The following is a 14864-nucleotide window of genomic DNA, read 5'->3' on the forward strand; positions in this document are numbered from 1 at the left end:
TAGCAGTGTCTTTAACCCAGAGAAAAACACCAACATCACTGATTTAAAAATCACACTTATAAAACGTCAGGAATAAAAGGAGAATCCGGTGCGTAAAAATAAATAAATATGATCCCGACACTCACTTTATAGAAGATGTGCTTCAGCGTGCCGTAGAAACCCATCGTGATTGTATTCTTCCGTTTTACCGCCCTTCCGCTCTTCCCGGTAGCACAAATAGTGCGGTAGTTAAATAGATGGGTAGTATAGTACTCTTCTTGTCCGAAGGCACAATTCTCCCTCCTCTCTCTTTCCACTTCAGTTAGGTCCAACAGTATCTATCGTTGCCTGCTGCTGCGGACATGTTCGGGCAAGCCTCTCTCCCCGATGCGAACGGGAAGCTAGGAGAGAGTTGGCCTAGCTAGCTAGGTATTCATAGAAGCGCAGAGAGAGACGCGGAGGTTAGTTCGTTCAGCGAGGCAGCTCTCACACCGACTGCCAAGCCTACCGGACAACCAGTTTAGTCAGCCAGAGAGGAATGCCGAGAGGGAGGGAGGCGGAGAGAGAGAAAAGGGCAACCGGTGAAGAACAAACACCATTGTAAATACAACCCACATTTACATGTATTTATTTTCCCTTTTGTACATCATGACAACACTGTACTGTACATAGAATAGGATAGAACACCCAGTAGTGGACCGGTTCCCGTCTAGAACGCCCAGTAATGGACCGGTTCCCGTCTAGAACGCCCAGTAGTGGACCGGTTCCCGTCTAGAACGCCCAGTAGTGGACCGGTTCCCGTCTAGAACGCCCAGTAGTGGACCGGTTCCCGTCTAGAAGGCCCAGTAGTGGACCGGTTCCCGTCTAGAAGGCCCAGTAGTGGACCGGTTCCCGTCTAGAAGGCCCAGTAGTGGACCGGTTCCCGTCTAGAAGGCCCAGTAGTGGACCGGTTCCCGTCTAGAAGGCCCAGTAGTGGACCGGTTCCCGTCTAGAACGCCCAGTAGTGGACCGGTTCCCGTCTAGAACGCCCAGTAGTGGACCGGTTCCCGTCTAGAATGCCCAGTAGTGGACCGGTTCCCGTCTAGAACGCCCAGTAGTGGACCGGTTCCCGTCTAGAACGCCCAGTAGTGGACCGGTTCCCGTCTAGAACGCCCAGTAGTGGACCGGTTCCCGTCTAGAACGCCCAGTAGTGGACCGGTTCCCGTCTAGAACTCCCAATAGTGGACCGGGTCCCGTTTAGAACGCCCAGTAGTGGACCGGTTCCCGTCTAGAACTCCCAATAGTGGACCGGTTCCCGTTTAGAACACCCAGTGTTTCAGCTTTTAAAAGCCTTGATGTTCATCAGTCCAAGGTTATAAAGGTTTCTATAAAAGCCTTGATGTTCATCAGTCCACGGTTATAAAAGTATCTCTAAAAGCCTTGATGTTCATCAGTCCACGGTTATTAACAGCACAAGACACCACGGAAGAAGACACTGCTTTCCAAAAAACCATTGCTGCATGTCTGAAGTTTGTAAAAGTGCACCTGGATGTTCCACAGCACTACTTGCAAAATATTCTGAGGACAGATTAAACTAAAGATGAGTTGTTTGGGAGGAACACACAACACTATGTGTGGAGTAAAGAAGGCACAGCACACCAACATCAACACCTCATCCCAACTGTAAAGTATGGTGGAGGGAGCATCATGGTTTGGAGCTGCTTTGCTGCCTCAGGGCCTGGACAGCTTGTTATCGTCGACAGAAAAATGAATTCCCAAGTTTATCAAGACATTTTGCAGGAGAATGTAAGGCTATCTGTCCACCAATAGAAGTTCAACAGAAGTTGGGTGATGCAACAGGACAACGACCCAAAACACAAAGTAAATCAACAACAGAATGGCTTCAACAAATACACCTTCTGGAGTGGCCCGGTCAGAGTCCTGACCTCAACCCGATTGAGATGCTATAGCATGACTTCAAAAGAGCGGTTCACACCAGACACCCCAAGAATATTGTGGAACTGAAACAGTTTTGTAACGAGGAATGGTCCAAAATTCTTCCTGACCGTTGTGCGGGTCTGATCCGCAACTACAGAAAACGTTTATTTGAGGTTATTGCGGCCAAAGGAGGGACAACCCAGTTTTTAAATCCAAGGGTTCACATACTTTTCCCACCATACACTGCGAATGTTTGTTTACACGGTGTGTTCCATAAAGACATGAAGATCATATTTTATGACCAATTTATTCAGAAATCCAGGTATTTCCAAAGGGTTTACATACTTTTCCTTGCCTCTGTACGTCACAATGGGATACCGGACTATCCCGTCTCTGGACTCTGAATTAGAGGGGAGAGGTGGGTTCTTACCTTGATGTTGAGGAGTGTCAAAGGTGTTTCAGGGTTCAGTCTGTCCGACATCAACTCAGAGTTCTCACCCGAGACAAACACCTGGTTCCTTCCCGCTTCATCCTCTTCCTCCTCCTCTTCTAACAGGGCAGGACGGTCACTCTCGTCTTCACCCATCTCTTCTGCTTCCTCGCCTTCATCTCCTTGCTCGTTCTCATCATCCTCCTTTCTACATCCCTCCTCTTCCTCTCCCTTCCGCTCCCCCTCTTCTTCAGTCTGGGTACTGTGGGAGGTTTTTGATTGGCCATCTCTTTCCCTAGCCGCGCTCTCATCGGCTGTTACCTCGACGTGACCGCCGACAGTTCCGAACGGTTCCGAGGGGCAAGACTCCTCCGCTATGGTAACTATGGAAATGCTGACCACCTCCCCCTCCTCTCTGCCAATAAACTCCTCACCACCTCCCTTTCTCCTTTCTTCCCCAGAGGAAGATGAAGAGATGAAGGAAGAGAGGGAGGAGATTGAAGAGATGGAGGAGGAAGAGGGGGTGCTGCCTAGCAGCGATACCCCCATAGAGTCTCCCCTCCCTGGCAGGGGTGTACCCGTGTTACCCCCTCTGGTCAACGGGTCCTGTTTCATCACTAAACTAGACTTCTCTCCTACGGTCTTCAGATGAGAGAACAGGAGGGACTGGGCATCCTGGAAAAAGGAGAGAGGATAGACAGGGGTTAGAAGAATAGAACTCCAGCGACACAAAAGATGACAGAAGAGGCGAGATTGGACTCCTAGATAAACAAGGAGAGGACAGAGGAGAGAAAGGGGGATAGAAATTGGAGGAGTACTCTGTCAAAAGGGCTGGGAGTTTTTCCCCTGACTTGCTAAGACAAACACTACTCCCACTGTCTTCACACTAGATAGCAGGAGAGATGGGTTATCATGGATAAACAAGTAGAAGATCACTTAGAAATTGGAGGAAGGGCCTCCCGGGTGGCGCAGTGGTTAAGGGCGCTGTACTGCAGCGCCAGCTGTGCCATCAGAGTCCTGGGTTCGCGCCCAGGCTCTGTCGTAACCGGCTGCGACCGGGAGGTCCGTGGGGCGACGCACAATTGGCCTAGTGTCGCCCGGGTTAGGGAGGGCTTGGTCGGTAGGGGTGTCCTTGTCTCATCGCGCACCAGCGACTCCTGTGGCGGGCTGGGCGCAGTGTACGCTAGCCAAGGTGGCCGGGTGCACGGTGTTTCCTCCGGCGCATTGGTGCGGCTGGCTTCCGGGTTGGATGTGCGCTGTGTTAAAGAAGCAGCGGCTTGGTTGGTTGTGTATCGGAGGACGCATGACTTTCAACCTTCGTCTCTCCCGAGCCCGTACGGGAGTTGTAGCGATGAGACAAGATAGTAGCTACTACAACAATTGGATACCACGAAATTGGGGAGAAAAGGGGTAAAAAAAAAAAAAAAAAATTTAAAAAAAGAAATTGGAGGAATACTTCACAATGAGGCTGTGAGTTTACCCTGTCAGTATGAATGAAATTAGTGGATCCTGCCATGATGACTATATTAGATTTAATCTACTTGTCCTATAGAGTTTTGCCATTTTAAAATTATTACTTGGAATAAACTGACAGCTAAAACGCTCCTTGTCCCGGAATGGCATGTTAAATATATATTTATTTATTTAAAGACTGCACCCGATAGCAGTTTTTTTCGGGCGGAGATCTCTCGAGAAGTCACAAACTGCCTTTGCTACAGATGATCAGCAGAGATAATACCATGGATAGATAGATAGTACACGAGTTTATATTGGTTTACAGTTTAGTACTACGCGGCGTTTGTCTGTCAATCTATCGAACACAACTGTAAGTATTTAGCAAAAATTGTGCAAGATTTGACATTGCCAACAAACGGAAGTGTTCAGAATAAATACATATACACAATGTTAAAACCAGCTCCTTCAACAACAAGATATCGATAATCTCGAAAACTAAAGCAGTTAAGTTGATATGTCTCAACACTTGTCATAGTTAGCTAGCTAACTTCTGAATTCGTTGACACTTTTATCCTTAAACGCTTCAACTACAAGAAGTATCCAACTAAAGTTATTCAATAGCCACCACGTATTAAACTAACACACAATTAAAAAGCAAACTCACTTTCGACAAAAAACAGAGAGCCGCTGTTGCTAGTAACTAACGTTACTAGTGCCGTGGCGTGTTGTCCTGTCTTCGCACTCGAAATAAAGGGGATTTTGGACACTTTCCCCCACTAGAATACGCTTATCGCATCCTAACAACCTTTCATCAGACGGCGAGATACACGCAGACTGCTGATATCAACATGAAACGTTAAAATCAGGTCAGAGGAAGAGGTACTGCTCAGTCTCCTCTGTAAGAGAGACAAAACTGTTTGACGCGCTGTGATGACGTCGGATCGATTTCACTCTCCATGGCGCCTTGTTATGACTCGTTTGTTTACAGGGACAATTTTTCTGAAGCTTGGCAAATTAGAATCTAAAAAAACATTTTTTTATGATATATGGCAAAGAAAACAAATGTTTGGTAATCTAGGACTTGACAAATAATATGTCAGATTTCATAGATTTCCCCAGTATCTCTACTTGCACATTTATCTTCTACACATCTACCATTCCAGTGTTTAATTGGTATATTGTAATTACTTCTCCACCATGGCCTATTTATTGCCTTAACACCCTTAACTTACCTCATTTGCACTCACTGTATATAGACTTTTTGTTTTCTTTTGTTCTTCTGTATTATTGACTGTATGTTTGTTTTACTCCTTGTGTAACTCTGTGTTGTTTGTGTCGACACTGCTATGCTTTATCTTGGCCAGGTAGCAGTTGTAAATGAGAACTTGTTGTCAACTGGCCTACCTGGTTCAATAAAGGTGAAATAAAAAAGTACAAACTAAAAAATAGTTATCTGACAAATGAATGAAGCTGACGAGTTGTGATATTGTCTTGAAAAACTTTAGTAGGAAGAAAATCAATTATTATCACACACTCACTGATTCACTGTGGCTGCAAGGCTCATACATAATATCATTATGACCATGTATGGTCATAATAAAACCTGTTCATACAGCGAGAGAAGCATTGGAGAGGTGGAATACTTTGTTTGTATTATTATTTACTGGGGCGGCAGCGTAGCCTAGTGGTTAGAGCGTTGGACTAGTAACCGGAAGGTTGCGAGGTCAAAACCCCCGAGCTGACAAGGTACAAATCTGTCATTCTGCCCCTGAACAGGCAGTTAACCCACTGTTTCTAGGTTGTCGTTGAAAATAAGAATTTGTTCTTAACTGACTTGCCTAGTTGTAAGGCAGGCAGGTTTGAAGGCAGGCAGGCAGGCTGTTTCGGCATCAGGACAAGCAAGGGTCAAAACCCGTGTAAGGCAGGAAGAGACAGGAAACACAGAGATAAATACACTGGGGAATAATAAGTGACATGAGAGGAATATCTTCAACCACCAACTTACTACCCCCACTGATCTTCTTGGCGCCCCTGTCCGGGGGCGCCAACCCGGACAGGAAGATCACGTCAGTGACTCGACCCACTGAAGTGACCATGTTGTGTTGCTACCATGCTGTGTTGTCTTAGGTCTCTCTTTATGTTGTGTTGCTACCATGCTGTGTTGTTATGTGTTGCTACCATGCTGTGTTGTTATGTGTTGCTACCATGCTGTGTTGTTATGTGTTGCTACCATGCTGTGTTGCAGCATTAAAAATAAATGTTGCTGTGTTGTCTTAGGTCTCTCTTTATGTTGTGTTGCTACCATGCTGTGTTGTGTTGCTGCCACACTGTGTTGTTATGTGTTGCCATGCTGTGTTGTCTTAGGTCTCTCTTTATGTTGTGTTGCTACCATGTTGTGTTGCTACCATGCTGTGTTGTGTTGCTACCATGCTGTGTTGTTATGTGTTGCTGCCATGCTGTGTTGTTATGTGTTGCTACCATGCTGTGTTGTTATGTGTTGCTACCATGCTGTGTTGCAGCATTAAAAATAAATGTTGCTGTGTTGTCTTAGGTCTCTCTTTATGTTGTGTTGCTACCATGCTGTGTTGTGTTGCTGCCACACTGTGTTGTTATGTGTTGCCATGCTGTGTTGTCTTAGGTCTCTCTTTATGTTGTGTTGCTACCATGTTGTGTTGCTACCATGCTGTGTTGTGTTGCTACCATGCTGTGTTGTTATGTGTTGCTGCCATGCTGTGTTGTCTTAGGTCTCTCTTTATGTTGTGTGTCTCTCTTGCTGTGATGTGAGTTTTGTCCTATATTTATATTTCATTTATTTTTAATCCTCCGTCTCCGCAGAAGGCCTTTTGGTAGGCCGTCATTGTAAATAAGAATTTGTTCTTAACTGACTTGCCTAGTTAAATAAAAGTGAGACATACACAGTATCAGTCAAAAGTTTGGTCTATCTCTCATCCATATTGATGGCACGTACAGGGCTCCATAGCAGCAGTGGATGGTGCTGGAGGCCTACTCATGTGGTATGCTCGTTGCCTCCATCTAGTGGGCAAACAGGAAGCAGCAGCCTGGTTCCCCAACCCACTTCCCTAATGTAGTACCTTCAGAAAGTATTCATACCCTGGACTTTTTTCCACATTTTGTTGTGTTACGAAGTGGGATTAAAATGGATTTAATTGTATTTTTTTGACAATATCTACACCAAATAGTCAATGTCAAAGTAGAAGAGAAATTCAAAGATTTGTACAAAATAACAATATATGAAATTTAGATTAGATAAGTATTCAACCCCCTGAGTCAGTACATGTTATAATAATTATTTGGCTGTGGTTACAGCTGTGAGTCTTTCTGGGTAAGTCTCTAAGAGTCATTACAGCTGTGAGTCTTTCTGGGTAAGTCTCTAAGAGTCATTACAGCTGTGAGTCTTTCTAGGTAAGTCTCTAAGAGTCATTACAGCTGTGAGTCTTTCTGGGTAAGTTTCTAAGAGTGATTACAGCTGTGAGTCTTTCTGGGTAAGTCTCTAAGAGTCATTACAGCTGTGAGTCTTTCTGGGTAAGTCTCTAAGAGTGATTTCAGCTGTGAGTCTTTCTGGGTAAGTCTCTAAGAGTGATTACAGCTGTGAGTCTTTCTGGGTAAGTCTCTAAGAGTGATTACAGCTGTGAGTCTTTCTGGGTAAGTCTCTAAGAGTGATTACAGCTGTGAGTCTTTCTGGGTAAGTCTCTAAGAGTGATTACAGCTGTGAGTCTTTCTGGGTAAGTCTCTAAGAGTGATTACAGCTGTGAGTCTTTCTGGGTAAGTCTCTAAGAGCGATTACAGCTGTGAGTCTTTCTGGGTAAGTCTCTAAGAGGTTTGCACATATGGATTCCACACACTTATTATCTTCAAAATTCATTAAGTTCTGTCAAATTGGTCGTTGATCATTGCTAGACAAACTTTTTCATGTCTTGCCATAGATTATCAAGCAGATTTAAGTTAAAACTGTAACTCGGCCTCTCAGGAACATTCACTGTCTGTGTTGTGTTGGATTTGCATAACGCTGTGTATTCAGGACATAAAGTTAATTTCTTTGCCACATTTTTAGACATTTTACAATAGTGCCTTGTTGGAAACAGGATGCGTGTTTTGGAATGTTTTTTATTCTGTACAGACTTCGTTATTTTCACTCATTTAGGTATTAGTATTGTGTATTGTGGAGTAACTACAATGTTGTTGATCCATCCTCAGTTTTCTCCTATCACAGCCATTAAACTCTGTAACTGTTTTAAAGTCATCATTGGCCTCATGGTGAAAATCCCTGAGCGGTTTCCTTTCTCTCCAGGAACTTAGTTAGGAAGGACGCCTGTGTCTCTGTAGTGACTGGGTGTATTGATACACCATCCAAAGTGTAATTAATAACTTCACCATGCTATTCAATGTCTGCTTTTTCATTTTTTTTCAACTTAAATTTGTTGGCAAGTAAACATGTTTTAATTAAACACTAAATATAGAGAAAATAAGTATCTTGTATTCAAGACAATGTTTATTTGCTCTGGAGACCGAGGAACAGTTAAGGCAATGTATAACATGTATACAGTAGAATAAATATTTGCTACTACCACCTATAACTACTACACTTCTACAAAGGGAACACTGACACACGGTGTGTTTGGATGGTGCAGATTAGGAGCCACCTCACCATTTCACTAAGACCATGTTGGCAGCGGTCGAAGTGGGAGGGGTGCTCGCAACGATTTTGTCAGGGGAAGTACGAAGAGCACGGTTTTCACTGTTCAATACGAGACTGGGCCTGGCTGGAGCTGAAGAATCATCTGTTACAAACACTGGGGTTCTGCCAACAAGGAGTACAGGAACACGAGGAGCGTGACGAACTGAGTTGGGCCTACGGGTTGAAAATGACATGTTCACAAACTGAGTTTAGTTGTAGATGGGCCTGAGGGTACCTCACTTCCTGACAGGTTCCGACGGCGATTAACCTGAGGGAACCCCACGTCCTGACAGGTTCCTAAGGCAAGTAACCTGAGGGAACCCCACTTCCTGACAGGTTCCTAAGGCAATTAACCTGAGGGAACCCCACTTTCTGACTGGTTCCTACGGCGATTAACCTGAGGGAACCCCACTTCCTGACTGGTTCCTACGGCGATTAACCTGAGGGAACCCCACTTCCTGACTGGTTCCTGCGGCCAAGGACCTGAGGGAACCCCACTTCCTGACTGGTTCCTACGGCGATTAACCTGAGGGAACCCCACTTCCTGACTGGTTCCTACGGCGATTAACCTGAGGGAACCCCACTTCCTGACTGGTTCCTACGGCGATTAACCTGAGGGAACCCCACTTCCTGACTGGTTCCTACGGCGATTAACCTGAGGGAACCCCACTTCCTGACTGGTTCCTACGGCGATTAACCTGAGGGAACCCCACTTCCTGACTGGTTCCTGCGGCGATTAACCTGAGGGAACCCCACTTCCTGACTGGTTCCTGCGGCCAAGGACCTGAGGGAACCCCACTTCCTGACTGGTTCCTACGGCGATTAACCTGAGGGAACCCCACTTCCTGACTGGTTCCTGCGGCGATTAACCTGAGGGAACCCCACTTCCTGACTGGTTCCTACGGCGATTAACCTGAGGGAACCCCACTTCCTGACTGGTTCCTACGGCGATTAACCTGAGGGAACCCCACTTCCTGACTGGTTCCTACGGTGATTAACCTACGGCCATGGTTTTGATTTTCTAGGAAGCGCTTAGGGGTTAAGTGCAGGGACCGGGTGATAGGCCGGGTGAGGTTAGTTTGTTAATTTCCATTTGGTTTTACTACAACTGTCCCGTTCTGACCCTAGTTCTTTTGTCATTTCTTTGTTTTAGTGTAGAGTTGGGTGGGTTATCTATGTTTTGTGTTTCTATGTTGGGGTTTTTCCCCGTTTGGCCTGATATGGTTCTCAATCAGAGGCAGGTGTTAGTCATTGTCTCTGATTGGGAACCATATTTAGGCAGCCTGTTTGTCTCTGATTGGGAACCATATTTAGGCAGCCTGTTTGTCTCTGATTGGGAACCATATTTAGGCAGCCTGTTTGTCTCTGATTGGGAACCATATTTAGGCAGCCTGTTTGTCTCTGATTGGGAACCATATTTAGGCAGCCTGTTTTCTGTCGTGTTTTGTGGTTATTTTCCGTGTCAGTGTTTGTTTCCACACGGGACTGTTGTAGCCTGTATAGGAGGTTTACTGTTGTAGCCTGTATAGGAGGTTTACTGTTGTAGCCTGTATAGGAGGTTTACTGTTGTAGCCTGTATAGGAGGTTTACTGTTGTAGCCTGTATAGGAGGTTTACTGTTGTAGCCTGTATAGGAGGTTTACTGTTGTAGCCTGTATAGGAGGTTTACTGTTGTAGCCTGTATAGGAGGTTTACTGTTGTAGCCTGTATAGGAGGTTTACTGTTGTAGCCTGTATAGGAGGTTTACTGTTGTAGCCTGTATAGGAGGTTTACTGTTGTAGCCTGTACAGGAGGTTTACTGTTGTAGCCTGTACAGGAGGTTTACTGTTGTAGCCTGTACAGGAGGTTTACTGTTGTAGCCTGTATAGGACGTTTACTGTTGTAGCCTGTATAGGAGGTTTACTGTTGTAGCCTGTATAGGAGGTTTACTGTTGTAGCCTGTACAGGAGGTTTACTGTTGTAGCCTGTATAGGAGGTTTACTGTTGTAGCCTGTATAGGAGGTTTACTGTTGTAGCCTGTATAGGAGGTTTACTGTTGTAGCCTTTATAGGAGGTTTACTGTTGTAGCCTGTATAGGAGGTTTACTGTTGTAGCCTGTATAGGAGGTTTACTGTTGTAGCCTGTATAGGAGGTTTACTGTTGTAGCCTGTATAGGAGGTTTACTGTTGTAGCCTGTACAGGAGGTTTACTGTTGTAGCCTGTATAGGAGGTTTACTGTTGTAGCCTGTATAGGAGGTTTACTGTTGTAGCCTGTACAGGAGGTTTACTGTTGTAGCCTGTATAGGAGGTTTACTGTTGTAGCCTGTATAGGAGGTTTACTGTTGTAGCCTGTATAGGAGGTTTACTGTTGTAGCCTGTATAGGAGGTTTACTGTTGTAGCCTGTATAGGAGGTTTACTGTTGTAGCCTGTATAGGAGGTTTACTGTTGTAGCCTGTATAGGAGGTTTACTGTTGTAGCCTGTATAGGAGGTTTACTGTTGTAGCCTGTATAGGAGGTTTACTGTTGTAGCCTGTATAGGAGGTTTACTGTTGTAGCCTGTACAGGAGGTTTACTGTTGTAGCCTGTACAGGAGGTTTACTGTTGTAGCCTGTACAGGAGGTTTACTGTTGTAGCCTGTATAGGACGTTTACTGTTGTAGCCTGTATAGGAGGTTTACTGTTGTAGCCTGTATAGGAGGTTTACTGTTGTAGCCTGTACAGGAGGTTTACTGTTGTAGCCTGTATAGGAGGTTTACTGTTGTAGCCTGTATAGGAGGTTTACTGTTGTAGCCTGTATAGGAGGTTTACTGTTGTAGCCTTTATAGGAGGTTTACTGTTGTAGCCTGTATAGGAGGTTTACTGTTGTAGCCTGTATAGGAGGTTTACTGTTGTAGCCTGTATAGGAGGTTTACTGTTGTAGCCTGTATAGGAGGTTTACTGTTGTAGCCTGTACAGGAGGTTTACTGTTGTAGCCTGTATAGGAGGTTTACTGTTGTAGCCTGTATAGGAGGTTTACTGTTGTAGCCTGTACAGGAGGTTTACTGTTGTAGCCTGTATAGGAGGTTTACTGTTGTAGCCTGTATAGGAGGTTTACTGTTGTAGCCTGTACAGGAGGTTTACTGTTGTAGCCTGTACAGGAGGTTTACTGTTGTAGCCTGTATAGGAGGTTTACTGTTGTAGCCTGTATAGGAGGTTTACTGTTGTAGCCTGTATAGGAGGTTTACTGTTGTAGCCTGTATAGGAGGTTTACTGTTGTAGCCTGTATAGGAGGTGTACTGTATGGCTGGTGACCAGACTTCCAAAGAAGTTTGTAATTCTGGTTCCACATTTTTATTTTACTTTACAGCCTTATTCTACAATTGAATGAAATAAAATCCCTCCTCAATCTACAACAATACCCTACGATGACAAAGCAAAAACAGGTTTTTAGAAATGTTTGCAAATGTATGTACAAAAGAAAAATCTGGAATATCACATGTACATTAGTATTCAGACCCTTCCCTGAGTACTCTGTTGAAGCACCTTTGGCAGCGATTACAGCCTCAATTTTGAGTCTCACAGCAAAGGGTCTGAATACTTATGTAAATAAGGTATTTCTGTTTTTTCTTCTAAAAACCTGTTTTCACTTTGTCATTAGGGGGTATTGTGATGTCATTAGGGGGTATTGTGATGTCATTAGGGGGTATTGTGATGTCATTAGGGGATATTGTGATGTCATTAGGGGGTATTGTGATGTCATTAGGGGGTATTGTGATGTCATTAGGGGGTATTGTGAGGTCATTAGGGGGTATTGTGATGTCATTAGGGGGTATTGTGATGTCATTAGGGGGTATTGTGATGTCATTAGGGGGTATTGTGATGTCATTAGGGGGTATTGTGATGTCATTAGGGGGTATTATGATGTCATTAGGGGGTATTGTGATGTCATTAGGGGGTATTGTGATGTCATTAGGGGGTATTGTGAGGTCATTAGGGGGTATTGTGATGTCATTAGGGGGTATTGTGATGTCATTAGGGGGTATTGTGATGTCATTAGGGGGTATTATGATGTCATTAGGGGGTATTGTGATGTAATTAGGGGGTATTGTGATGTCATTAGGGGGTATTGTGATGTCATTAGGGAGTATTGTGAGGTCATTAGGGGGTATTGTGATGTCATTAGGGGTATTGTGAGGTCATTAGGGGGTATTGCGTGTAGATTGATGAGGACCTACAGTATCTAATCCATTTTACAAGGGTCTGACCTTATTAACCTGTGACTCCACATATATGTATGTGTATATATATCACCCCTCATACACACACACACACTCATACATTCATTTCCACAGTAGGGTAATTATGGGGTTAACAGCCAGGGTCACTCTGATAGTCCAGCAGCTAGGACGGACGGACGGACGGGCATAGTCTTTCAGGTCTGCCCAGGCTGACATCTCCTGGAACAGGAGAGAGGCATCCTAATAACAGGCTGACATTGTTTAGCTAACCAGGCTTAATAACTAGTCATACATTTGAGGTAGGAAGAAGGAAGAACATCTGGGAAAGTCATGATTGATACTCTGCTGTATGTGTGTGTGTGTGTGTGTGTGTGTGTTTCCCAGATGTCATTCCACCTCGTCAGGAGAAAGCAGGTGTGGAAACATTAAATCACTAGACAGATAACATACCACATCCTCTCTCTGTCTCTTTCTCTCTCTCTGTCTCTCTCTGTCTCTGTCTCTCTCTCTCTCTCTCTCTCTCTCTCTCTCTCTCTCTGTCTCTCTCTCTGTCTCTCTGTCTCTCTCTCTGTCTCTCTCTCTCTCTCTCTCAATTCAATTGAATACAAAGGGCTTTATTGGCATGGTGAACATGTTTAAACTGTGACATGGGCCTCATTCTGGCTATATTGTAAGTAAAATATATAATGATTGTTTGTTAACTTTAGCCCAAAGCTGGAACGAAACCCTCCCTGCCTCCGTCTTCTGTTAATGATATCAGTGTGTGTGTGTGTGTGTGTGTGTGTGTGTGTGTGTGTGTGTGTGTGTGTGTGTGTGTGTGTATCAGTCAAGATAGGCTAATCCTATAGCTGTGAGTGGCAGGGAGTCACATGGTGGGTATTTAGACTCATTAACAAACAGGTTAGTTCTTTATAGGTCAGTGTGTAAAAGCATTCCATTCTGGAAGGTACAGGGATGTTCCAGAATGGTAGATAGCATTCCATTCTGGAAGGTACAGAGATGTTCCAGAATGGTAGATAGCATTCCATTTCAGAACTACAATCTAGAACCTCCTGCCTTGTTTGTTTAAGACTTAAAGGGGAACTGACAGCGTTTTAGCAAATATGAAATATTATTAAAATCTGTTCATATACACCCCAGGAAAAATGTGACAGCTTCGATGGTCATTTTCACATTTTCATAAATTCATAGAATGTTTGGGAATGACGTATAGTAAGGCATTTTGTGAAAATTCTATTGCGATATAGAATGGGGAAGCAGCCATGCGACTGGACAATTAGTAGAAACTGCAGTAAATAAAATCTAATAAAATCATCTGTCTCGTCCAGGACTGGAGTCTACGCTGACCTGTTGGCCAATCAGAGCTACAGCATGCCGATATGGAAATAAACCATTTGACACATGGGCAGTGCTGCTTAAATTCCCAATCTGGCCCTCATCATGGAAACCTAATCATCCCCAGTTTCCTATTGGCTCATTCATCCCACCTCCTCTCCCCTGTAACTATTCCCCAGGTCGTTGCTGTAAATGAGAACGTGTTCTTATTCAATTTACCTGGTAAAATAAGGGTAAAATTAAAAATTATTAAACGTACAACATTTAGCATGTTTTCAGACCCTTACAGCGACTTTTATTGGTGAAAGAATCTAGTGCCAAATTCAGCTACTTACAAGGGCCTGCTATCATTCACTATGAACTGGACTGTGTTTACAGGCAGTAGGGTCTGTCATCATTCACTATGAACTGGACTGTGTGTTAACAGGTAGTAGGGCCTGTCATCATTCACTATGAACTGGACTGTGTGTTTACAGGCAGTAGGGCCTGTCATCATTCACTTTGAACTGGACTGTGTGTTTACAGGCAGTAGGGCCTGTCATCATTCACTTTGAACTGGACTGTGTGTTTACAGGCAGTAGGGCCTGTCATCATTCACTTTGAACTGGACTGTGTGTTTACAGGCAGTAGGGCCTGTCATCATTCACTATGAACTGGACTGTGTGTTTACAGGCAGTAGGGCCTGTCATCATTCACTTTGAACTGGACTGTGTGTTAACAGGCAGTAGGGTCTGTCATCATTCACTATGAACTGGACTGTGTGTTTACAGGCAGTAGGGCCTGTCATCATTCACTATGAACTGGACTGTGTGTTTACAGACAGTAGGGTCTGTCATCATTCACTATGAACTGGACTG

The 14864-nt window shown here is 44.3% G+C and overlaps 1 protein-coding gene across 1 annotated transcript in view; it reads right to left on the bottom strand.

The window, feature by feature from the left end:
• Positions 1–2941, bottom strand: part of LOC139379523 (F-box/WD repeat-containing protein 7-like) — a 47428-nt gene extending 44487 nt beyond the window's left edge. Inside the window, exon 1 of the mRNA XM_071122342.1 lies at positions 2327–2941. Coding sequence (XP_070978443.1) covers positions 2327–2941 — 615 coding nt within the window. The remainder of the gene's footprint in view (positions 1–2326) is intronic.
• Between the last annotated feature and the right edge of the window lie 11923 nt (positions 2942–14864).

The sequence above is a fragment of the Oncorhynchus clarkii genome, chromosome 21 (genome assembly GCF_045791955.1).
Source record: "Oncorhynchus clarkii lewisi isolate Uvic-CL-2024 chromosome 21, UVic_Ocla_1.0, whole genome shotgun sequence".
Lineage (NCBI taxonomy): Eukaryota > Metazoa > Chordata > Actinopteri > Salmoniformes > Salmonidae > Oncorhynchus > Oncorhynchus clarkii.